Source organism: Salvelinus namaycush, chromosome 36, assembly GCF_016432855.1.
Source record: "Salvelinus namaycush isolate Seneca chromosome 36, SaNama_1.0, whole genome shotgun sequence".
Taxonomy (NCBI): domain Eukaryota; kingdom Metazoa; phylum Chordata; class Actinopteri; order Salmoniformes; family Salmonidae; genus Salvelinus; species Salvelinus namaycush.
In genome coordinates, this window is record NC_052342.1 from 22,342,439 (window position 1) to 22,367,889 (window position 25,451).

Consider the following 25,451-nt stretch of genomic DNA (forward strand, 5'->3'; position numbering starts at 1 on the left):
GCTTGCAAACCATTACAGACTACAAAGGGAAACATAGCTGAGAGCTGCCCAGTGACACAAGCCTACCAGACCGAGCTAAACTACTTCTATGCTCCCTTCAAGGCAAATAACACTGAAACATGAATGAGAGCACCAGCTGTTCCGGAAGACTATGAGGAATATTTTTGGACCCTTGTCTTCCCTGAAAACAGGTACTGACAGGAGTAGCAATATGAGTCTGTCAGATGTCGTCACGTTGATGGGGATGGTGATGGAGGTGGTGATGGAGGCTTTGGTGGCCCACACAACGAAGAAGCAGGTGTCCCTTCCAGTGATGTGGAGCTGACCTTGTACCTGGTGCCAGTAAGGATGGTCTTCACGGAGGCTGTAAGACCCTCCCTCCTTGATATATAAACTCTTCGACTTCACTGCCTCTTCAATGGTAAGGTCTCTTGCTCCATGGGGTCACTTGACCACCACTGCTGTGGTGCCCACCAGGCCATTCGATGAGGCACCCAGGATCCCAGACCCCGTGACCGAAAGCTCTGACTCCTGCATATCCAGGCTCCTGCTGCTCCACCGACAGAGCCATGCCAGCCAGGATGCCTGCATGCCCCAGGTGCCCTTGTTTTTTAATAATGTCCGCTACAGACAGGGATGACGGGGAGAGTTACGGTTGTTCTGGCTCAGGTTCAAGTAGACATGCCATTTCACTGAATCTGAAGATCCTCCTCTGTGGTCTTTCGGGACAGACGGTTGTAGTCTTCAGCCGGGTACAGGTCCTCCACTGACTGCACCTGGTTTGGCATGGCTGGCTTCCTCCACTCGTATTCCACATCTGTACAGCCAATATTGTGAACCTCCAAAATAGGCTGCATGGCTACACTAATGAGCTCCACGGAGGCATTCACATGTGGTAGAGAGAATCCTCTGATCACCTATTGAGACTTGCAAAGAGGAACGATGTTAAGTGGCACATGCCCTTCAATGCATGACTTTGAACACCTTGAAATACATTTGTTGTTAGAAATGTGCTATATAAATAAAGTTTGATTGGATTGATGACATTACAGCTGTAGAATATTTAATAAACTGTCATTTTCACATGAAGTGCAGTTTTCCATAAAATCCAAAGTTATCAATTCAAAGTTCATCACTTGACATATCATTCATATAGGGGGAAGGATCCCATAAATCAAGACTGTGAATAAATAAATAGTGTGCCTTTGAAGATGTCCCTGGTCATTAATCTACAACACAGGCTGGATGTCTAAACAAAGTACATTCTGAATATCAATAGATATTTAGATTCATTCTACTAAATTACAACATTCTAGAACTGAGTTATCGAAGTCTGGTATCCGGAGTAATCTGGTTAATGATTATATAATTTAGTAATTGTCTTTTTCATTGTAGAATGTTGACAGCTGTATAGAACACATCGTATCGCTAAGATGCTCAAACCTAACTTAATAGCTACACTCACCGACACAGGAGAAACTTTATCCCTCATGCTGGCCCTGACCAAACCGGTAAGTTGCCCTTCACTATAGCTGTTCTTCTCCACATGGCCAGACTTAGTGGTCTTTGCTCCTTTTAATGACAGGTAAAGTAGGTTGTATTAAACATTCAACAGACATTTGCCATTAAATCTCCTGTTCGCAATAACTTTTTCATTGATTGTCATAGAAACATCAAAACAAGTGGTAATTATTCTAAAAACATCTGGGAAAGACACTCAAAGAAGAGACTGATACTTTAATTGGAGAAAGAGGAAGGATTAACATCAAGAAGAGGACAACAGACTGCAGAGAATATTTAAAACATTTCATGATTAATCCTATCATCGTGGCTTCACCCTATAATTATGTAGAAAGACCTTGTCTCCTTAAAATTGTCAACCTACGTTAGTTTTAGTTCTGTAAACCATTTATCAACAGTATCTACTGGATATTAATTGCTTAAACAGTAGGCTGCATTAAATCTGCATTAGGCTGTACACTCACACAGTTAATTATCAAAGCTTTGTGAAATAATAAGAGCACACCAGTGAGACTTTTGACAATTTACATCACAGTCAACAACATTAGTTTAGATATACAGCTGAGGGATGGGGCTGGGGAAATGTCACCCCTTTTCCAGTGAATGAATGTTGAATGTCAACACTTCATCTTATAATCCACCGACAGGGCAGTTTCTCAAACATTTAAAACATGTATTTTTCTATATTTTCAATAAACCACTAACTCAAGTTGAACTGGAAGAGGTGGCTGACTGGAAAAGGTGGCTGCAGCTATGATCCATGTTGTGTCTAAAACCGTTTCCAGAATCCCAGTGAAGGGTCCTGGCTGACCCACCCTCCAATTTTCCTGGTAGCCTAATGCAGAATAAGAACAATGCATCTCCCACTAGTGGCTAAGACATGAAAAGCAGAAAACTCCGATGAGTTCGCCGGTGGGATTTAGACATATTTAGAGGAAACGGAGGGCCGAACGGAGAAGGGCCGGACAAGACGGGGCTGTACTGGAGCGGGTCGAGAGCTTCAAGTTCCTCAGTGTCCACATCTCTAAGGACCTGTCATGGTCCAAACACACCAACACAGTCGGGAAGAGGGCACGACAATACCTCGCATGGGCCCACAGATCCTCAAAAAGTTCAATAGCAGCACCATTAAAAGCATCTGGACTGGCTGCAGCACCGCTTGGTATGGCAACTGCTCAGCATTCGACCGCAAGGCGTTACAGAACTCTCTGCCATCCAGGACCTCTATACCAGGTGGTGTCAGAAGAAGGCCCAACAAATTGCCAAGGACTCTGGCCACCCTAGTCATAGACTGTTCTCTCTACTTCCACATGACAAGCAGTACCAGTCATGATGCTCTCGATTGTGCAGCTGTATAACTTTTTGAAGATCTGAGGACCCATGACAAATCTTTTCAGTCTCCTGAAGGGGAATAGGCGTTGACGTGCCTTCTTCATGACTGTCTTGGTGTGTTTGGACCATGACAGTTTGTTGTTGATGTGGACACCAAGGAACTTGAAGCTCTCAACCTGATCCACTACAGCCCCCGTCGATGAGAATGGGGGCGTGCTCGGTCCTCCTTTCTCTGTAGTCCACAATCATCTCCTTTGTCTTGATCATGTTTACACCTGATGTTTACAAAGGATGTGACAATTATAGTTGGATTTTGATTTGATGATCAAATGAAATTGTATTTCGTGCCTATCCATATGTAACATATTTTTTTGTGAAAGATGTCTAGACTAGCTATTAGTGGAACTAGATGTTTGTGCTGGTTAACCACTGACTTGAACTATAGACTGAAAGGAACATGAGACATATTTCCAGTTCAATAGTGTTAATCAGTCATACGTTGCATTACGTCTGTTGGCTGGGGTTACAAATATACAGCAGTGGCAATTATCACAAAAAAATACATAATAAGGGAGAATAACAAGATCTCATGGCAAACATAGGAGTTAACAGTTGCAATGTTATCAAACACTAAAATGTTTAATTACTCTTTTTTATAGGGCAGGAATACGACGCTTCATTTGAAAAGATAGTCAATGTCCGTGTGAAAAAATTATATTAGCATAACCATAAAATCCCCATCAAAATCTGTCGGTTTATAATAGAGATATCAGTTTTTTTGCATGGGCTAAGTCTCAATCCTTGCATCCGCCGATGTCGGCCTTCCGCATCTGCGGTGAAAGGTGGCAGAGCTACAGCGGTGTTTGTCAGACCAGGAGACATTATGAAATGTGGTCTTCTCACGAAAATGTCTCTCGCGTCCGAACGGTTTGGGCTACAAACTATTATGACCCCTCTATGGAGAGATGAGACACTCACAAGCACAATATACAGTATATATATACACAATATAGATAGGACAGATACTTCAAAACAAACTTCCTTTTGATTTCTTTTTTGACTATCTTTTTTCCATGCATGAATCTGTTATTCAATGTGTTTCTATGAGAAAATAGCAGTATACTTCATCCCAAAAACATTAAAATCTTTTTTTATACCTACAGGGTCGTAAATCTAATGGCTAAATGATCCTCGGTATTACCAAATAATTCAATATGTTAGATTAGTAGAAACCCAGCCCCGGGCCCTTAGACTCTAGGGGGCTAATGTTCCTCATCAACCTAACAAACTAAATCCCCTGATAGATACCCTGGTCCAGGTAAACTTGTAGCATGTGGGATACAGCATTTATGTTTGTGGAGTTATTTTGGCAGGAACAGGTCACTCAGTGTTGTCTCCATAAGTACATTGAAACAAAACAGTGGTCAGGGCCCTGGTCAGACAAAGGAACCTATACATTATGTATTTATGTACATCACTAATTGCACACCATTGTGCTCAGTAATTACACAGCATTTGAAAGAACGACAAGGCTCTCAGTAATTTGCTGGTCTGTGACCCACTAGCACCGCCCCCGGTCAGAGGAGATGGGGAATGATTCAACCTCAGAGTTAAACACAGGGAAACTTTATTGACATACATAGGCAGACATGGAAAGTAGAATGGTAGTGGTTCTGTAACAGAGGCAATGAATATACACTTTATTTTATTTTATTTAACCTTTATTTAACTAGGCAAGTCAGTTAAGAACAAATTATTTTTACAATGACAGCCTACCCCGGCCAAACCCGGACGACGCTGGGCCAATTGTGCGCCGCCCTTTGAACTCCCAATCACGGCCGGATGTGATACAGCCTGGAATAAAACCAGGGACTGTAGTGACGCCTCTTGCACTGAGATGCAGTGCCTTAGACCGCTGCGCCACTCGGGAGCCCCCATACCAAATGAATACACCAGGGCAAGAATGCACAGATACAGAACCTTACAGAATAGAGCAGCTCTCCTCACAAATGGTTTACTTCTTTGTAAAACAATGTTTGGAAGTTAATCGAATACGTCGGTAGCCTACAGCAGACATATTTGTTTTCTCTTTTCAGCAGCAGCCATTTCAAATCAAATCAAACTTTATTTGTCACATGGGCCGAATACAACAAGTGTAGACTTCACTGTGAAATGCTTACTTACAAGCCCTTAACCAACAGTGCAATTCAAGAAGAAGAAAATATTTACCAAGTAGTCTAAAATAAAAAGTAATAATAAAAAGTAACACAATGAGAATAACAATAACGAGGCTATATACAAGGGGCACGACTATGGTCGTCTGCTTGAAACGTAGGTATTACAGACTCGGTCAGGGAGAGGTTGAAAATGTCAGTGAAGACACTTGCCAGTTGGTCCGCGCATGCGTTGAGTACACGTCCTGGTAATCCGTCTGGCCCAGCGGCTTTGTGATTGTTGACTTGTTTAAAGGTTTTGTTCACATTGGCTACCGAGAGCGTTATCACACAGTCATCCAGAACAGCTGGTGCTCTCATGCATGCTTCAGTGTTGCTTGCCTCGAAGCGAGCATAAAATGCATTTAGCTCGTCTGGTAGTCTCACGTCACTGGGCAGCTCGCGTTTGGGTTTCCCTTTGTAGTCCGTAATAGTTTTCAAGCCCTGCCACATCCAACGAGCATCAGAGCCAGTGTAGTAGGATTCAATCTTTATCCTGTATTGACTCTTTGCTTGTTTGATGGTTCGCCTTAGGGCATAGCGGGATTAGTTATAAGCGTCCGGATTAATCTCCTGCTCATTGAAAGCGGCAGCTCTAGCCTTTAGCTCGATGCGGATGTTGCCTGTAATCCATGGTGTCTGGTTGGGTTATGTATGTACAGTCACTGTGGGGATGACGTCATCGATGCACTTATTGATGAAGCCAATGACTGATGTGGTGTACTCCTCAATGACATTGGATGAATCCCGGAACATATTCCAGCCTGTGCTACCAAAACAGTCCTGTAGTGTAGCATCTGCGTCATCTGACCACATCCGTATTGAGCGAGTCACTGGTACTTCCTGCTTTAGTTTTTGCTTGTAAGCAGGAATCCGGAGGATAGAATTATGGTCAAATTTGCCAAATGGAGGGCGGGTGAGAGCTTTGTATGCATCTCTGTGTGTGGAGTTAAGGTGGTCTAGGATTTGTTTTTCCCTGGTTGCACATATGACATGCTGGTAAAAATTTGGTAAAACTGATTTAAGTTTGCCTGTATTAAAGTCCCCGGCCACTAGCAGTGCCGCTTCTGGGTGAGCATTTTCTTCTTTGCTTATGGCCTTATAGACTTGGTTCGCTTTGTGGGTAAATAGACAGCTACGAATAATACAGATGATAACTCTCTTGGTAGATAGTGTGGTCTATCAAGATGGCGTATGTCACATCCGTTGTAATGAGGAGACCAAGGCGCAGCGTGATATGCATACATTCTTCTTTTAATGAAGAAAGAACACAAAACAAACTAGCAAAGTAACAAAACGAACGTGAAGCTATATAAAACGAGTGCTGACAGGCAACTACACATAGACAAGAACCCACCAAATCAAAAGGGAAAATGACAACCTAAATAGGATCCCCAATCAGAGACAACGATAAACAGCTGCCTCTGATTGGGAACCAATTCAGGTCACCATAGACCTACCATAGACCTAATAATAGACCTAGACTTACAAAAAACCCTAGATCTACAAAAACCCTAGACAAGACAAAAACAAGCATACCCACCCTTGTCCCACCCTCGTCACACCCTGACCTGACCAAAATAATAATGAAAACATAGATAACTAAGGTCAGGGCGTGACAGCGTAGCAGTCAGACGTCTATTTGTCTTGTCCCGTCCCATGTATATATCGTTTTCTTTGTATTTATTTCATATATATTTTTTATATTTTTTCCTCAATTTCTCTTTTTAATCTCAAACTACGGACTGAACATACTCTCCTGCAACCCGCCTCACCCAATGTGGTACGGATCTGCTATTTTTTACACTTTCAAACCGGAACCCCCATCAGAAGCTAGCCAGTTAACTAGCTACTAGCTAGTAGTCAGTTAGCCACTGCTAGCGGTCATCACCGTTAACTTGGACATCAGCCAGCCTTAGCCCGGTCAATTCCTGCCGGTCTGCACAGCACGATATAAACCCAGAGCATATCGGACTGCTTTCTCTACCAAATCTCCAGATTCCTACCGCAAGCTCTGAACCTTTACACCGGATCATCGCAGCTGCTATCCGAGTGGCTACTCCTGGCTAAAGTCTCTGTCATGAAGCAAGCACCAGTTAGCCTGGAGCTAGCCTGGAGCTAGGCCCATCTCCCGGCTAACCGAAGAGGTCCTTCAGCCAATTCTTGGGATACAATACCTATTTTGCCAATTGGCCTGGACCCTTTTACTGCCGACACGGAGCCCCGCCGATCCATCAAGACTGGTCTACTGACGTAACCGTCCGAGGGGGTCTCCACAGGCTATTCTGGTACGATGTCGCCGAAGAACCATCTACTAGCCCCGGCCTGCTAGCTTTTCTGAACGCTGTGTCCCATGCTCGCCTAGCGTAGTAGTGACTTTCGAACGACACCCTGACTCACCTATTGCTGCTCTTTTGACCCCATGATCACTCGGCTACACAGCTGATGCCCCCTTGACTGTTTCAATAACACAGTACCACATTTTGTTTACCTGTAGGCCCCAGCCTCAAACTCAGGTCCTGTATGTACCTAACTAACCCACTCTGCCCATTCACCAGCATTTACCCGTTGTTGTCTTAGCTCTCCTGATCAACACCTGTGTTTGCTTTATGCCTCTCTCTAATGTCAATATGCCTTGTGTACTGCTGTCTTGGCTAGTTCTTACTGTTTTATTTCACTGTAGAGCCCTCAGTCCCACTCAAAATTCCTTAGATAGCTCTTTTGTCTCACCCCACACACATGCGGAGACCTCACCTGGCTTAACTGGTGCCTCCAGAGACGAAACCTCTCTCATCGTCACTCAACGCAAGGGTGTTCCTCCACTGTACTCACATCCTACCATACCATTGTCTGTACATTATGCTCTGAAACTATTCTACCATGCCCAGAAATCTGTAGCTCGTAGTATCATTCCTATTCCCCAGTCGCTATCTTTTGTTGACTTCTGAAACTGTAAATGCCTTGGTTTCAAAAAGGTTAACATCAGAAGCCTCCTCCCTAAGTTTGTTTTATTCACTGCTTTAGCACACTACGCCAACCCTGATGTCCTAGCCGTGTCTGAATCCTGGCTTAGGAAGGCCACCAAAAATTATGAAATTTCCATCCCCAACTACAACATTTTCCGCCAAGATAGAACTGCCAAAGGGGGTGGAGTTGAAATCTACTGCAGAGATAGCCTGCAGAATTCTGTCATACTATCCAGGTCTGAGCCCAAACAGTTCGAGCTTCCACTTTTAAAAATCCACCTTTCCAGAAATAAGTCTCTCATTGTTGCCGCTTGTTATAGACCACCGTCAGCCCTCAGCTGTGCCCTGGACACCATATGTGAATTAATTTCCCCCCATTTATCTTCAGAGTTTGTACTGTTAGGTGACCTAAACTAGGATATGCTTAACACCCCGGCCAATCTAAGCTAGATGCCCTCAATCTGACACATATTATCAAGTAAACTACCAGGTACAACCCTAAATCCGTAAACATGGGCACCCTCATAGATATCATCCTGACCAACCTGTCCTCTAAATACACCTCTGCTGTCTTCCACCAGGATCTCAGCGATCACTGCCTCATTGCCTGCATCCGTAATGGGTCCGCGGTCAAATGACCACCCCTCATCTCTTTTAAACGCTCCCTAAAACACTAATCGACCTGGCATGGGTATCCTGGAAGGATATTGACCTCATTCCATCAGTAGAGGATGCTTGGTTATTCTTTAAAGTGCTTTCCTCACTATCCTAAATGAGCATTCCCTGTTCAAAAAATGTAGAACTAAGAACAGATATGTTCCCTGGTTCACACCTGACTTGACTGCCCTTGATCAGCACAAAAACATCCTGTGGCGTACTGCATTAGCATCGAATAGCCCCCGCGATATGCAACTTTTCAGGGAAGTTAGGAACCAATATACACAGGCAGTTAGGAAGGCAAAGGCTAGCTTTTACAAACAGACATTTGCATCCTGTAGCACAAACTCCAAAAAGTTCTGGGACACTGTAAAGTCCATGGAGAATAAGAGCACCTTCTCCCAGCTGCCCACTGCACTGAGGCTGGACTGTCACCACCGATAAATCTATGATAATCGAGAATTTCAGTAAGCATTTTTCTACGGCTGGCCATGCTTTCCACCTGGCTACCCCTACCCTGGTCAACAGCCCTGCACCCCCCACAGCAACTTGCCCAAGCCTCCGCTATTTCTCCTTCACCCAAATGCAGATAGCTGATGTTCTGAAAGAGCTGCAAAATCTGGACCCCTATAAATCAGCTGGGCTAGACAATCTGGACCCTCTCTTTCTAAAATTATCCGCCGCAATTGCTGCAACCCATATTACTAGCCTGTTCAACCTCTCTTTTGTATCGTCTGAGATCCCTAAAGATTGGAAAGCTGCCGCGGTCATCCCCCTCTTCAAAGGGGGAGACACTCTAGACCCAAACTGTTCCAGACCTATATCTATCCTACCCTGCCTTTCTAAAGTCTTCGAAAGCCAAGTTAACAAACAGATCACCGACCATTTCAAATCCCACCGTACCTTCTCCACTATGCAATCTGGTTTCCGAGCGGGTCATGGGTGCACCTCAGACACGTTCAAGGTCCTAAACGATATCATAGCTGCCATCAATAAAAGACAATACTGTGCAGCCGTCTTCATCGACCTGGCCAAGGCTTTCGACTCTGTCAATCACTGCATTCCTATCGGCAGACTCAACAGCCTTGGTTTCTCAAATGACTGCCTCGCCTGGTTCACCAAATACTTCTCAGATAGAGTTCCGTGTGTCAAATTGGAGGGCATGTTGTCCGGACCTCTGGCAGTCTCTATGTCTCATAGCAGCACCCACCCGTAGCACGCGCCCCAGCAGGTATATTTCACTGGTCATCCCCAAAGCCAACTCCTCTTTTCCCGCCTTTCCTTCCAGTTCTCTGCTGCCAATGACTGGAACGAATTGCAAAAATCACGGAAAGGGGAGTCTTATATCTTCCTCACTAACTTCAAGCATCAGCTGTCAGAGCAGCTTACCGATCATTGCACCTGTACACAGCCCATCTGTAAATAGCCCACCCAACTACCTCATCCCCATATTGTTATTTACTTTTTTTTGCTCCTTTGCATCCCACTATCTCTACTTGCACATTCATCTTCTGCACATCTATCACTCCCGTGTTTAATTGCTAAATTGTAATTATTTCGCCACTATGGCCTATTTGTTGCCTTACCTCCCTAATCTTACTACATTTGCACATACTGTATATAGATTTTTCAATTGTGTTATTGACTGTACGTTTGTTTATCCCATGTATAACTCTGTGTTGTTTGTTTCGCACTGCTTTGCTTTATCTTGGCCAGGTCGAAGTTGTAAATGAGAACTTGTTCTCAACTGGCCTACCTGGTTAAATAAAAGTGAAATAAAACAAAAATTTAAAAATAAGGTACTGTACCTCAGGCGAGCAATACCTCGCGACGTCTTTAATATTAGACATCGCGCAACAGCTGTTATTGACAAAAAGACACACACCCCCACACCTCGTCTTACCAGGTAGTGTCTCTGTTCTACCGGTGCATGGAAAATCTCGCTAGCTATATATTGTCTGTATCTTCGTTTAGCCACGTCTCGGTGAAACATAAGATGTTAGTTTTTAATGTCCTGTTGGTAGGATAATCTTAATTGTTGGTCATCAATTTCATTTTCCAATGATTACACGTTAGCTAGAAGAATGGAAGGCAATGGGAGTTTACTCGCTCGCCTCCGGATTCTCAGAAGGATGCCTGATCTGTGGCCTCTTTTCCGGCGTATTTTCTTCACGCAAAAGGCGTGGATCTGGGCCTGTTCCAGTGAAAGTATATAGTTTATGTTTTATTATTTTAGGAATATGTTAGTTAATATAGAGACAAAAGATGATGCATATTTTAAAGAAAATTACCATTTAGTAAGCTAGCTGACTAGCTAACATTAGCCAGCTAGCTAGCTAGTTTATGGGTGTTGTGACATGAGTATGACATTTTAATTTGTGTTGTTTAATGTTTCAGGAACTTCTGAGAAAACCAGCAAACCAGGCTGTTGTTTTGTGAAACATCGGATGTAAAGGATCTAGCTAGCTAAAGCATTTAGTGCAAATTGAATGTGCAGTTTTGTATGTTTGCCTTGCTGATATTTGACATGCAATGCAGCTGAAGGTAAGTAGCTAGCTAACTATCTTCTTGCTTATTGTGCAGTGGAGGATACAAATACCTGTATGCCTACTGATGCCAATCTGTATATGGACCTTAAAAAGCATGGCATAAATATTAGTTCAGAACAGTGGTTTTAATTAATTCCACTAGTTAAACATGAATCCCTAGAAATAGCAGAAAATGACTGTTACACACATGACTGTACATATCAATATTATAATGTCAATATTAGCTAGCTATCTATGAACTTCAGCTATCATAGCTAGTTGTACTGACTTCAGACACTCTGAATATCATCAATGAATCCGATTGATTGAGTAGAATATAGTTAAAGGCTAATTTTGTAATTCATACAGGACCAGAATGTAAAACAGTACACTACACGTCCTATGCATCATGTAAATACTCTAAAACAGGTTAATCTCACCATCTCATTTCCTTCATCTGCACTGATCTGAGGACACAGGATAGGTGTAGTATTTCATCAAATTAAAGACTTAATTTCAACCAGTAGAGAATGTGAACCAATTCCAGTAGAGAATAACATTATCCAAGTGTTATAAATACATAATACATGCATTAAGTATTATAATATTATAAATACAAGCTCAATCTGAACAACAATGCACATCTGGTGTGCATTATAATAACAGTGAGGAAGAAATAGGAGGTCCCAGAGAGTCTCAAAAGACAGGAAGGGAAAGATATAAGAACAGAGGAGCATGGAAGACAGCATATGAGTCATGATTTACTGTGCTACTAAACTTTGTATTCTCTCAGTTTATCACAATTACATAATAGGGTCTCTAGCGGTTTCTCCTAACCAGCCTTGGGCCCCCAGTGAGGTGGAGATGACGGGACAGGGTGTTGGCATCTTCTCTCACAACAAAACATACCTACAGACAGATGGAGAGAGAGATGGCATGATAAAGCCTGGTGTCTTTTTAATTCTGACACTATGGCAGTCATCATAGTGGTGAAATACAAAACTGACCTTGGATCATTAACTCTGGGACTACATCTCTATTTCAATGCAAAGCATCTCTTTAATAATATTTCATGCTGACCATACCAAGTGACCTCACTTCTGATCGTGCTGTGCACTCTGTGTCAGGCAGTTCAGAAGCGGGAGGGGTTCATAGACACAGCTGATATACAGTGCATTTGGAAAGTATTCAGACCCCTTGACTTTTTCAACATTTTCTTTACGTTACAGCCTTATTCAAAAATGGATTAATTTTTTTCCCCCCCCTCATCAATCTACACACAATTCTCCATAATGACAAAGCAAAAACAGAGTTTTAGAGAAAAAAAACTGAAATATCACATTTACATAAGATTACAGCCGCAAGTGTTCTTAGGTATGAAGCTACAAGCTTGGCACGCCTGCATTTGGGGAGTTATCCCATTCTTCTCTGCAGATCCTCTCAAGCTCTGTCAGGTTGGATAGGGAACGCCGCTGCACAGCTATTTTCAGGTCTTTCCATGTTCGATTGGGTTCAAGTCCGGGCTCTGGCTGGACCACTGAAGGAGATTCAGAGACTTGTCCCGAAGCCACTCCTGCGTTGTCTTGGCTTAGGGTCATTGGGTTCGCCATCATACTGAGGTCCTGAGCGCTCTGGAGCAGGTTTTCATCAAGGATCTCTCTGTACTTTCCTCTGTTCATCTTTCCCTCGATCCTGACTAGTCTCCCAGTACCTGCTGCTGAAAAACATCCCCACAGCATGATGCCACCACCATGCCACCGTAGGGACGCTATTGGCCAGGTGATGAGTGGTGCCTCGTTTCCTTCAGACGTGATGCTTGGCATTCAGGCCATAGAGTTCAATCTTGGTTTCATCAATCCAGAGAATCTTGTTTCTCATGGTCTGAGAGTCCTTTAGGTGCCTTTTGGCAAACTCCAAGTGGGCAGTCGTGCCTTTTACTGAGGAGTAGCTTCCATCTGGCCACACTACCATAAAGGCCTGATTGGTGGAGTGCTGCAGAGATGGTTGTCCTTCTGGAAGGTTCTCCTATCTCCACAGAGGAACTCTGGAGCTCTGTCTGAGTGACCATCGGGTTCTTGGTCACCTCCCATACCAAGGCCTTACTCCCCCGATTGCTCAGTTTGGCTGGGTGGCTATCTCTAGGAAGAGTCTTGGTGGTTCCGTGCTTCTTCCATTTAAGAATGATGGAGGCAACTGTGTTCTTGGGGACCTTCAATGCTGCAGACATTTTTTGGTACCCTTCCCAAGATCTGATCCTTGACACAATCCTGTCTCGGCGCTCCACGGATAATTCCTTCGACCTCATGGCTTGGTTTTTGACGTGGACTGTCAACTGTGGGACCTTATATAGACGTGTGTGCCTTTCCAAATCATGTCCAATCAATTGAATTTACCACTGGTGGACTCCAATCAAGTTGGAAAAACATCTGAAGGATGATCAATGGAAACAAGGTGCACCTGAGCTCAATTTCGAGTCTCATAGCAAAGGGTCTCAATACTTATGTAAATAAAGTATAGTTGAAGTCGGAAGTTTACATACACTTAGGTTGGAGTCATTAAAACTCGTTTTTCAACCGCTCCACAAATTTCAAGTAAACAAACTATAGTTTTGCAAGTCGGTTAGGACATCTACTTTGTGCATGACACAAGTAATTTTTTCCAACAATTGTTTACAGACAGATTATTTCACTAATAATTCACTAATGGGTTAGAAGTTTACATACACTAAGTTGACTGTGCCTTTATACCGCTTGTAAAATTGGCTTTAGAAGCTTCTGATAGGCTAATTGACATAATTTGAGTCAATTGGAGGTGTACCTGTGGATGTATTTCAAGGCCTACCTTCAAAACTCAGTGCCTCTTTGATTGACATCATGGGAAAATCAAAATAAATCAGCCAAGACCTCAGAAAACAATTGTAGACCTCCACAAGTCTGGTCCATCCTTGGGAGCAATTTCCAAACGGCTGAAGGTACCACGTTCATCTGTACAAACAATAGTACGCAAGTATAAACACCATGGGACCACGCAGCCGTCATACCGCTCAGAAAGGAGACGCGTTCTGTCTCCTAGAGATGAACATACTTTGGTGCGAAAAGTGCAAATCAATCCCAGAACAACAGCAAATGACCTTGTGAAGATGCTGGAGGAAACAGGTACAAAAGTATCTATATCCACAGTAAAACGAGTCCTATATCGACATAAGCTGAAAGGCCGCTCAGCAAGGAGAAGCCACTGCTCCAAAATCGCCATAAAAAAAGCCAGACTACGGTTTACAACTGCATATGGGGACAAAGATCGTACTTTTTGGAGAAGTGTCCTCTGGTCTGATGAAACAAAGATATAACTGTTTGGCCATAATGACCATCGTTATGTTTGGAGGAAAAAGGGGGAGGCTTGCAAGCCGAAGAACACCATCCCAACGACCACGGGGTGGCAGCATCATGTTGTGGTGGTGGTTTGCTGCAGGAGGGACTGGTGCACTTCACAAAATAGATGGCATAATGAAGTAGGAAAATTATGTGGATATATTGAAGCAACATCTCAAGACATCAGTCAGGAAGTTAAAGCTTGGTCGCAAATGGGTCTTCCAAATGGACAATGACCCCAAGCATATTTCCAAAGTTGTGGCAAAATGGCTTAAGGACAACAAAGTCAAGGTATTGGAGTGGCCATCACAAAGCCCTGACCTCAATCCTATAGAAAATATGTGGGCAGAACTGAAAAAGCGTGTGCGAGCAAGGAGGCCTACAAACCTGACTCAGTTACACCAGCTCTGTCAGGGGGAATGGGCCAAAATTCACCCAACTTATTGTGGGAAGCTTGTGGAAGGCTACCCGAAACGTTTGACCCAAGCTAAACAATTTAAAGGCAATGCTACCAAATACTAATTGAGTGTTTGTAAACTTCTGACCCACTGGGAATGTGATGGAAAAAAATTAAAGCTGAATAAATAATTCTCTCTACTATTATTCTGACATTTCACATTCTTAAAATAAAGTGGTGATCCTAACTGACCTAAAACAGGGAATTTCTACTTGGATTAAATGTCAGGAATTGTGAAAAACTGAGTTTAAATGTATTTGGCTAGGGTGTATGTAAACTTCTGACTTCAACTATATGTCACATATGTATTATTGGCACTGTCAGCTAAACTTACAAACACTAAATAGACACTTAACTATACATGTCAAAATTCCAGATGTAACAAAGCACAAACTTCTTTATCCGCTCACTTTACCAGCATTGCTTCAGTAGATTTGAAGTGTTTATGCTCAAGGCTCATCTGTTTTCTGTCATTCACTGCCATGTATTCTAATTCCAGTGTATACACGCTCGTTCACGTGTGTAAATTACATGTTTTGTTTGATTTGGGCTTTACCCGTTCAAAGAATCTCATCTTTTACTGTATGTTGTAGGATCTCAGCCGTTAGCATGTTCCTTGGCCGTCATTGTAAATAAGAATTTGTTCTTAACTGACTTGCCTAATTAAATAAAGGTTCAATAAATAAATAAAAAGCCTAAACATACACACAACAGTATATGGTCATACATTTAGTGGTAAAAGTATATGGTCATAAATGGTTCTCACATCAGCCCATCAGAGTGAGTGGAGTATGGAGCCAGTTAGCTTCCAAAAGGTTGAACGTACGTATCGTTAGGATCGTAAGAAATCCATACATCATTTGTTAGGATCGTAAGAAAAGCCATGCGTGAAACATGGATGAAATTTAATCTGTGAACATACAAACACCATGTTATGATTACGGACTAACATTTTAGGCTTGAACTAATTTGTGTTGCAATTCTGACTTACAATAATACCTTTCAGAGTTATGGCAGTTTCATCTCACCAACAAAAGAAACAAAAAAAAAAAACACCAAACTGCCTGTGAGGAGAGCTACGTGGACACGTATAACACAGTATAAAAAAACGGAAGTATGGGAATCCGGAAAGAGGTAAGCTGCACGTTTTCAAGTTAAAAGTCTTCATTCTCTATTACTCCTCAGTTGAGTTTACTTCACATTTAGGAAGCTAATGTCATGGATTTGTTTGCCAGCCCAAGTCTAGTTAGAACTAGCTGTATTATGCCTGTACTAAGTTTCAGTTCGCTAGGTGTATCTCTGGGTAAAGTGGACATCCCCATGAAACACAGAAAATAATAGATGTTTGGTGAATCTATGAACTATGTATGACCACTGGAATCTTTGCCACTCAAAATACATTTTTATAGAATATTTAGAAATGTATTTCATCACTCAAAATCATACCAAGGCATATTCTGTAGGAGGGGTTAATCATTTGACATGATTTATATGAATCGGGTCATGAACATATGGACTTTGAAATTAACAAGGGAGAGGCTCAACGTAGGCTAAGTCTGGGGGCTCACTGCTGACTGTGGAGGTTGTTGTGGTGGAGAATCCAGGCTTCCTCTCAGAGAAATACATGGTTATGGTTCTGAACTACCCTCTCCTGGACTGGAAAGGTTACAGGCATAGAGAGGCTAGCGGAGTGGTAGTAATATATAAAGTAAACTATGTACAACTGTAAAGTGGTTAATTAATAAAAAATATATTAAATCTACACATGCACATTTGTGGCCTGCTGGAGGTCATTTTGCAGGGCTCTGGTAGTGCTCCTCCTGCTCAAAGGCGGAGGTAGCGGTCCTGCTGCTGGGTTGTTGCCCTCCTAGGAGGGCAACAACCTACCAGGAAACCTACCAGGAAACAGGCCAGGCCAACAACCTACCAGGAACAGGCCAACAACCTACCAGGAAACAGGCCAGTACATCAGGAGACGTGGAGGAGGCCGTAGGAGGGCAACAACCCAGCAGCAGGACCGCTACCTCCGCCTTTGTGCAAGGAGGAGCACTGACAGAGCCCTGCAAAATGACCTCCAGCAGGCCACAAATGTGCATGTGTCTGCTCAAACGGTCAGAATCAGACTCCATGAGGGTGGTATGAGGGCCCGACGTCCACAGGTGGGGGTTGTGCTTACAGCCCAACACCGTGCAGGACGTTTGGCATTTGCCAGAGAACACCAAGATTAGCAAATTCGCCACTGGCACCCTGTGCTCTTCACAGATGAGAGCAGGTTCACACTGAGCACATGAGCACATGTGACAGACGTGACAGAGTCTGGAGACGCCGTGGAGAACGTTCTGCTGCCTGCACCATCCTCCAGCATGACCGGTTTGGCGGTGGGTCAGTCATGGTGTGGGGTTGCATTTCTTTGTGGGGCCGCACAGCCCTCCATGCCAGAGGTAGCCTGACTGCCATTAGGTACCGAGATGAGATCCTCAGAGCCCTTGTGAGACCATATGCTGACACATGCACATTTGTGGCCTGCTGGAGGTCATTTTGCAGGGCTCTGGCAGTGCTCCTCCTGCTCAAAGGCGGAGGTAGCGGTCCTGCTGCTGGGTTGTTGCCCTCCTACGGCCTCCTCCACATCTCCTGATGTACTGGCCTGTCTCCTGGTAGCGCCTCCATTCTCTGGACACTACGCTGACAGACACAGCAAACCTTCTTGCCACAGCTCGCATTGATGTGCCATCCTGGATGAGCTGCACTACCTGAGCCACTTGTGTGGGTTGTAGACTCCGTCTCATGCTACCACTAGAGTGAGAGCACCGCCAGCATTCAAAAGTGACCAAAACATCAGCCAGGAAGCACAGGAACTGAGAAGTGGTCTGTGGTCACCACCTGCAGAATCACTCCTTTATTGGGGGTGTCTGGCTAATTGCCTATAATTTCCACCTTTTGTCTATTCCATTTGCACAACAGCAAGTGAAATGTATTGTCAATCAGTGTTGCTTCCTAAGTGGACAGTTTGATTTCACAGAAGTGTGATTGACTTGGAGTTACATTGTGTTGTTTAAGTGTTCCCTTTATTTTTTTGAGCAGTGTACTATAGAACGGTCTGTTCAAGATACAAGTATGTGGTGGAGTTCGATGTGTTTTTCTCTAATTTATGCTTTGGCCACAAAATACGAGTGTAGCACTGAGTAAGTAGCCGATCTATGCTAACTTTTTTATACAGGTGAGGTCCTCTAATAAATACCAAACACTATATCAACAATTTATAATATCACAGGTTCTTTACCAAAAGGGATGGATAATGGAAAATATGTGATAGAAAATAAAGTTGTAAATAGACACCCTTTTTTCTGCAGCAGCATAGTTTCAGTTCGTAGATTCAATAGAATTGTATGGTCTGCATATAAATATAACACAATCTTCAGCTCTGTCACTCGCAGAGTCATTATTAGCTTGATATAATAAGAGCATACTAACAAAGTGCATTGTTGCGGGAGGTGTGTCGTAGGTAGAAGGAGAGCCGATCAGCTGAACAACACATACTTAGGATTAGGCAACCAGGTTGCCACACTGGAATTTTGGCTGAAGACACATTCACCAGTCTCATCCTCCCCAGGTACGCCAACCTGTACATGTCTAAATATATCTGCTGGCACACGGAAACACTGACATTTTAAAAAGCAAACCCCACCCCCTAACAACAATAGTGTGTACAACTTTGAAAATTGAACATGCTTTAAATGCCAGAATGGCATACCCGTTTCGGTTTTCATATATAAACTCAACAACAAAAGAAACGTCCCTTTTTCAGCACCCAGTCTTTCAAAGATAATTCGTAAAAATCCAAATAACTTCACAGATCTTCATTGTAAAGGGTTTAATTACTGTTTCCCATGAACAATTATTGAATATGCACCTGTGGAACAGTCGTTAAGACACTAACAGCTTACAGACGGTAGGCAATTAAGGTCCCAGTTATGAGAACTTAGGACACTAAAGAGGCCTTTCTACTGACTCTGAAAAACACCAAAAGAAAGATGCCCAGGGTCCCTGCTCATCTGCGTGAACGTGCCTTAGGCATGCTGCAAGGAGGACTGCAGATGTGGCCAGGGCAATAAATTGCAATGTCCGTACTGTGAGACGCCTAAGACAGCACTACAGGGACACAGGTTGGACAGCTGTTCGTCCTCGCAGTGGCAGACCACATGTAACAACACCTGCACAGGATCGGTACATCCGAACATCACACCTGCAGGACAGGTACAGGATGGCAACAACAACTGCCCGAGTTACACCAGGAACGCACAATCCCTCCATCAGTGCTCAGACTGTCCGCAATAGGCTGAGAGGCTGGACTGAGGGCTTGTAGGCCTGTTGTAAGACAGACAGGACTGGCAAAAAGTGCCCTTCACTGACGAGTCACGTTTTTTTCTCACCAGGGGTGATGGTCGGATTCGTGTTTATTGTTGAAGGAAAGAGCGTTACACCGAGGCCTGTACTCTGGAGCTGGATCGATTTGGAGGTGGAGGGTCTGTCATGGTCTGGGGTGGTGTGTCACAGCATCATCGAACTGAGCTTATTGTCATTGCAGGCATTCTCAACACTGTGCGTTACAGGGAAGACATCCTCCTCCCTCATGTCGTACCCTTCCTGCAGGCTCATCCTGACATGAACCTCCAGCATGACAATGCCACCAGCCATACTGCTCGTTCTGTGCGTGATTTCCTGCAAGACAGGAATGTCAGTGTTCTGCCATGGCCAGCGAAGAGCCCGGATCTCAATCCCATTGAGCACGTTTAGTATATTTGAATTAAACATAATATTGGTTGTATTATTTGTTCTGTGTTTTCTGGTGGAATAAACTGAAATTGCAACCAACTTTCTCTGGCTTGTTTTAAATATAGCAATATGTTGTGTATTATTTCATTCAATGTGCTGCATTCAATCAACTCGCAAGTCAGAAATGTCTGATTTCTGAAAAGCACCTGAATTCAGCAATAATGATGTGTTTGTAGCCTACATACACCCACAGTATATGCTATGGTAAACATTGGACTCAAGAGCTAATCACTTAGCCTGAACATACACCCTGCTGTATACGGAAACAAAAAAATGTATTTATGGTTCTCAGGTCAGCCCAACAGTGGGAGTGGAGCACCTCACTGTATGTATCCCTTCCCTTTACCATTGGGCGGATTCGATTATGCTGAGCCGATTTGAACCGGCAAGAGTGGTTCAAATCGAATAGCAATCTGTCACTTGGTCATGTTGTCAACATTGCTACATGATGCATCATCCGGAAACATAGAAAATCTATTTTCCATACAATATATATTTAAATTTTCAAACTAGTTTCCATCGGAAAGGCAGATAAAGTGTTTGTGTATCAAAAGCAATCACTTTTGCACGTGAAAACAAAAAATCCTACTCATTACTCCCGCATGCTTAATTACATCACTTTTGATTTGAGCCGACATAACTGTAGGCTTTGAACCGGGCCAGGAGGCAGCCCTGTTCCAAAACGAATGCAATCAACTTTCACCCGGTACAAAAGACGCATAACTGGGCGATCGCACCAGATCAACCGAATCCCCTCAACGAGCAGCGCGTGTACACAGAAGTTGATTTTCAGGAATGGCCGAACGGACTAAATTTTAACCAATCATAGACGACTAGGCTATCTCTATAGTTCATCATGTTCTGTAAATCTGATCAAAGAATAGGAATTCGTGCCCAAGCGTGGGTGTATGTTGTGGCAGTAGTGTAGTTATTCTCCTCGATCGACTGACTAATAGCTAAGCTACTTTATAATATGGACGTTTACAAATACCCTGTTTTCTTCGAGTGCCAGACTCTGGACCCACCACAGAAAGAGAAGATTAAAAAGTACTTTGAAATTCGCCGTAAATCCGGTGGCGGAGATTGTGGACCAGTAGAATCAGTTGGTGACCAAGTCTACAAGGTTGCGTTTATTTACCACGAAGGTATGACAATGTTAAAGCGAACTGAAATGTCGGTCCATAAATCAAAGCTTGTTTTTTCAAATATATGTTTTATTCTATGGCCCATTTGATTATCTATATAGACCTACATTTTGGTAAAACAATATGTAAACTTTCTAGGAGGATTTGTTGAACCAGAAAGTTTGTTAGATATGCGGTTTTCACTAGTTACCACAGCTACAAATGTCAAAGTTGACTATCATCAAAATTCATGAAAAATTTGCTTGATTTAAGGTTAGGGTTGGGCATAATGTTAATATTATGGTTAAGGTTAATGATAAGGTTAGGGTTAGGTTTAAAATCAGATTTTAATTAAGAAAATAATTTGTAGAATTAACCAAGGGGCAGCAAGTAGCCTAGTGGTTAGAGCGTTGTACTATTAACCGAAAGGTTGCAAGATCGAATACCCGGACTAACAAGGTAAACATCTGTCGTTCTGCTCCTGAACAAGGTAGTTATTAATCCACTGTTCCTAAACCGTTATTGAAAAGAAGAACTTTCCTTCTTAAATAAAGGTAAGCAAAATGACTTTGTGGCTGTGATGACTGACATATGCAATACATCTGATATTTGCCAAATTTTCACTTTCACATAGCCAGGCTACAGCCATGGACACATGCATTACTTTATATTTCATCAACTGTAGAGTAATTTATCAATCTTAACAGGAAAACAGACGTTGTTTTAATAACTTTTAATATGAATTAATAACTATAGATGTACTGTACATACAGTATATTAATTTACTCCTCTAGCCTATTTATCCTTCAACTCTTCAAGTCCTGGAGTGAATTCAAAAGGCTTAATGAATACAGTTAACATATATTATTATTATTGTTGTTGCTGTTATTGTTCTTACTACTACATGACAACAACAACTCATTATGACTGTGTATCTCTTCCAGTCCAGGAGAGGGTACTTCAGAAAGCTCCTCATGTGTTGGAGATGCCTGGAGGATCTCTCTCCCTCACTCTGAGAGACAGCCTGGAGACAAGCTCTCCAGTAAGCAGTCAGGTGGTGAGGCCAGACTAAACAAACACACCTTTACAGTACATGCAAAGTCACATAACCTGTTAGATACAACATTTATTTTCCATAATATGACGTCAATGCACTGTTGTTGTATTTACATCCCAGTAAACATAAAGCTTAGTCATATATCATGGATCTGTCTGTCAGGTAAGAACTTTATTATCCCTTCAAATGACGTCAAAATAGTCTGATTATATTGCATGTTTGATTTATGTGATATTATAATAATTAACAATAATTTACAATATGAGGAATGACAAGAACATAGTGTAACGACTCTGGGTTCATAAGCGCGGAAATAGACTATGCCGCACGAGCATGCTTTTGCGGCACAGTCGATAGTGCGCCGGTCCTCGGGCTAGAAGGTTGAGGGTTCGAGACCTGCTCCCTGCTGTTTCATTACAATACATTTTAGCTAAACAAAATCTGTACTAAACTAAATGGACAAATAACAAACCAGTTGCTAGATTTATCAGATAATCCAGACGCAGCTGTACGGTCAACCTACAATAATAAATGAATAATAAATGTAGATAAAGACAGACATAATAATCATTAAGAGTGGTATTCCCCAGGACTTACACCTTTTTTCTCTGACTCTAGAGTTACCAGTCCCTCCCATTCCATCCCTCCCTCCCTGTCCAGACATCGCCACCTGGTGGCCTAGAGCATGAACTCCATCTAGACTCCTACCTCCTGAGATACCTGAAGGAGAGCCCTGGGGCTGGAAGAGACCTGCAGCAGCAGCTGTCCTCTCTGGGCTGCTCTGTCCACCTCTATCCAGAGGACGGGAGGGCAGTGGTCAGAGGCTCAGGCCAAGCTGGGTCATGTGGAGATGGGGTGGGACCATGGAAGGCACAGGTAGAGAGACTGTTCAAACAGCTCCAGGAGCGGTACAAATGCCACTATGAGGTAGATCCACGTAAGCGCCAGTCTCTGCTGCAAAGAAGTACCCTGGGTTGGGAGGATGTGAAGGTTTACTGCGAGGCAGGGGAAGGGTTTGCGGTGGTGGTTGGGGAGGGGGCCAAGGTCCAGGCCAAGCTGAAGGAGCTGGAGGCCTTCCAGTCTCAGGGTCTGAGCTCCATGAAGCAGGAGAAGATCAGCACCACCTGTCAACTTGGACAGTCCAAGCTCCGTCTTCTAGGGAAAGTGATAGAGAAGGATCTAGGTGAGGCTGTTCCAGGGGTGAAGGTGATGCACGGTGACTCATCTCAGCTGGTGCTGGAGGGTTCAGCAAGTGAAGTCCGGACAGCCAGACAGTTGGTTACAGATAAAATCTCTCTGGTGCTGGAGCGGGTGGTGCCTGAGGTGGCCCCCCACCTCCTGTCCTTCCTGAGGGATGAGTATGGGAGGCCTGGGAACCTGAGCAGTCTGCTGGGGTTGGGACTCCATGTGGAGGTAGAGCTGGGGGACACAGAGCTCCGTCTGTTCTCCCTCTCCTCCGGGAAACTAGACCAAGCTGAGAGGGATCTGCTGGGGGAGTTTGGGGAGGAGAAGATTGATGTGCCCAAAGGTGCCTTCCAGGCTGAACTGAAGTCCAAACTTGAGAAGAAGGTGAAGGAGATGAACCAGAGCAGATGCCAGGTGATAGCCAGGTATGGTCCTGGGTGTAGAGTGCAGCTGCTGGGCCACCTGAAGCAGGTTCAGGAGCTGAGGGAGGAGATTGGGGCCTTTCTGAGAGACCAGTCCAGTGTAAGAGTTGTGGGACGCCCTCAACAGAACCATGGTGGCGCAGTCGAATCAGGCGCCGGACCAAGACGTGAGGAGACGGTCACAGCCACCAGCTATCGCCTCCAGGGGGGGCTGCAGGTAGTGGTTTGTCAGGGTGACATCACCAAGGAACGGGCAGACGCACTGGTGAACTCAGCGAGTGAGGATCTGGATCACGCTGGGGGCGTGGCTGCAGCTCTGAGCCAGGCGGGGGGGCCTGAGGTACAGCAGGCCAGCAGGGATCTGGTTAGGCAGATAGGGAGAGTACCCACAGGTACAGTGGTAGAGACTACAGGAGGGAATCTGCCTTGTAAGATGCTGCTGCACGCAGTGGGACCAGTAGGTGGCAGCGTCAGTGGAAATGAGCTGGAAAAGACAGTAAAGGCAGCCCTGGATCTGGCAGAGACTATGGAGCTCCAGACCCTGGCCATGCCCGGCATCAGCTCGGGGATATTCGGCGTTCCTCTGAAGGTGTGTTCTGAGGCCATAGTCTCTGCAGTGAGGGACTTTGGGAGGGAACAGCACATCCTTACCAAGGTCACTCTGATTGATGTGAGTGGAGAGGTAGTGAGAGCCATGCAGGAGGCATGTGATAGGCTGTTACAGGGGAAGAGGGAGTTTCCTGGGTGGGAGGTAGAGTCCAGCACCACCACTACCACTACACATGCTTCTCAGAGAGACACCACTGCTGCCTCCGCCAGGGGACCAGTGGCTCCAGAGGTCTGTGTCCAGGTGGAGGTCATCCAGGGAACCATAGAGAAGCAGCAGGTGAGAGAGAGACACTGACATGGGCACAGCCTTGATTCAACATTCTGTGAATAATGTTGATTTCATACTGACTCAATGTTCCCTTTCTCTTTCTCTTTCCATCTCTCTCTCTAAAGGTGGATGCGCTGGTGTCCCCCATGGTTGGTAGTGACCCTCTCTCCTCCCGTGTTGGTAATGTCTTGTCGTTGGTAGCTGGACCGGCGCTGATGACAGCATTTCTGAGGGAATCAGGGGAACAGACTGCACCTGGTGACAATGTTCTGGTGGAGGGACTGTCTGGTCTCAGCTCTGGCCGTGTCTTCTTTCTCAGATGTGCACGCTGGGACAACAACCCCCAAGGACCAGCAGTACAGGTGTGTCCCTTTATGCATGTGTGTGTGTGTATGTGTTGTGAACTTTGAACCTCCATTAACCCTTGACCTCTGGTCCTCTCTCAGGCTCTGAGGCAGGGTGTGAGGAAAATCCTGACCTCTTGTGAGAACAGGGGCTTCCGTTCCGTTGCCTTCCCTGTAGTTGGAACTGGTGTGGTTCTCCAGTTCCCTGACAACGTGGTAACACAGGTTCTGCTAGAAGAGATCCGTAGGTATGAGCAGAACCGAGCGAGCAGAACCCCCTTCCTTGTCCGCATCATTGTCCATCCAAATGACAGAGATTCTACCAAGGTGAGCAGAGACTTTTGAAGAAGGTCTCACTCAATGCATTGGTGAAAAAATAATTTAACTTCAATGTTTCAGCCAGCCATTTTATAATACTGTCATACATCCATAATTACAGTTACAGTCCTTCATTGCAGTTGTATTGTTTGTTCTAATCTACAGGCTTTTCAGACTGCCCAGAATGCTTTGCATCTCAGAGGGTTCGTATTAGGCAGTCGACCAGAGCAAGGTGAGTTACAACACTTC

General features: G+C 44.1%; 1 protein-coding gene across 1 annotated transcript in view; it reads left to right on the forward strand.

The window, feature by feature from the left end:
• LOC120030154 overlaps positions 1 to 25,451 on the forward strand; it is a 70,988-nt gene that overhangs the window by 42,142 nt on the left and 3,395 nt on the right. The window contains exons 3-6 of the mRNA XM_038975482.1: positions 22,675 to 24,549; positions 24,666 to 24,902; positions 24,987 to 25,211; positions 25,368 to 25,434. Coding sequence (XP_038831410.1) covers positions 22,675 to 24,549; positions 24,666 to 24,902; positions 24,987 to 25,211; positions 25,368 to 25,434 — 2,404 coding nt within the window. The remainder of the gene's footprint in view (positions 1 to 22,674; positions 24,550 to 24,665; positions 24,903 to 24,986; positions 25,212 to 25,367; positions 25,435 to 25,451) is intronic.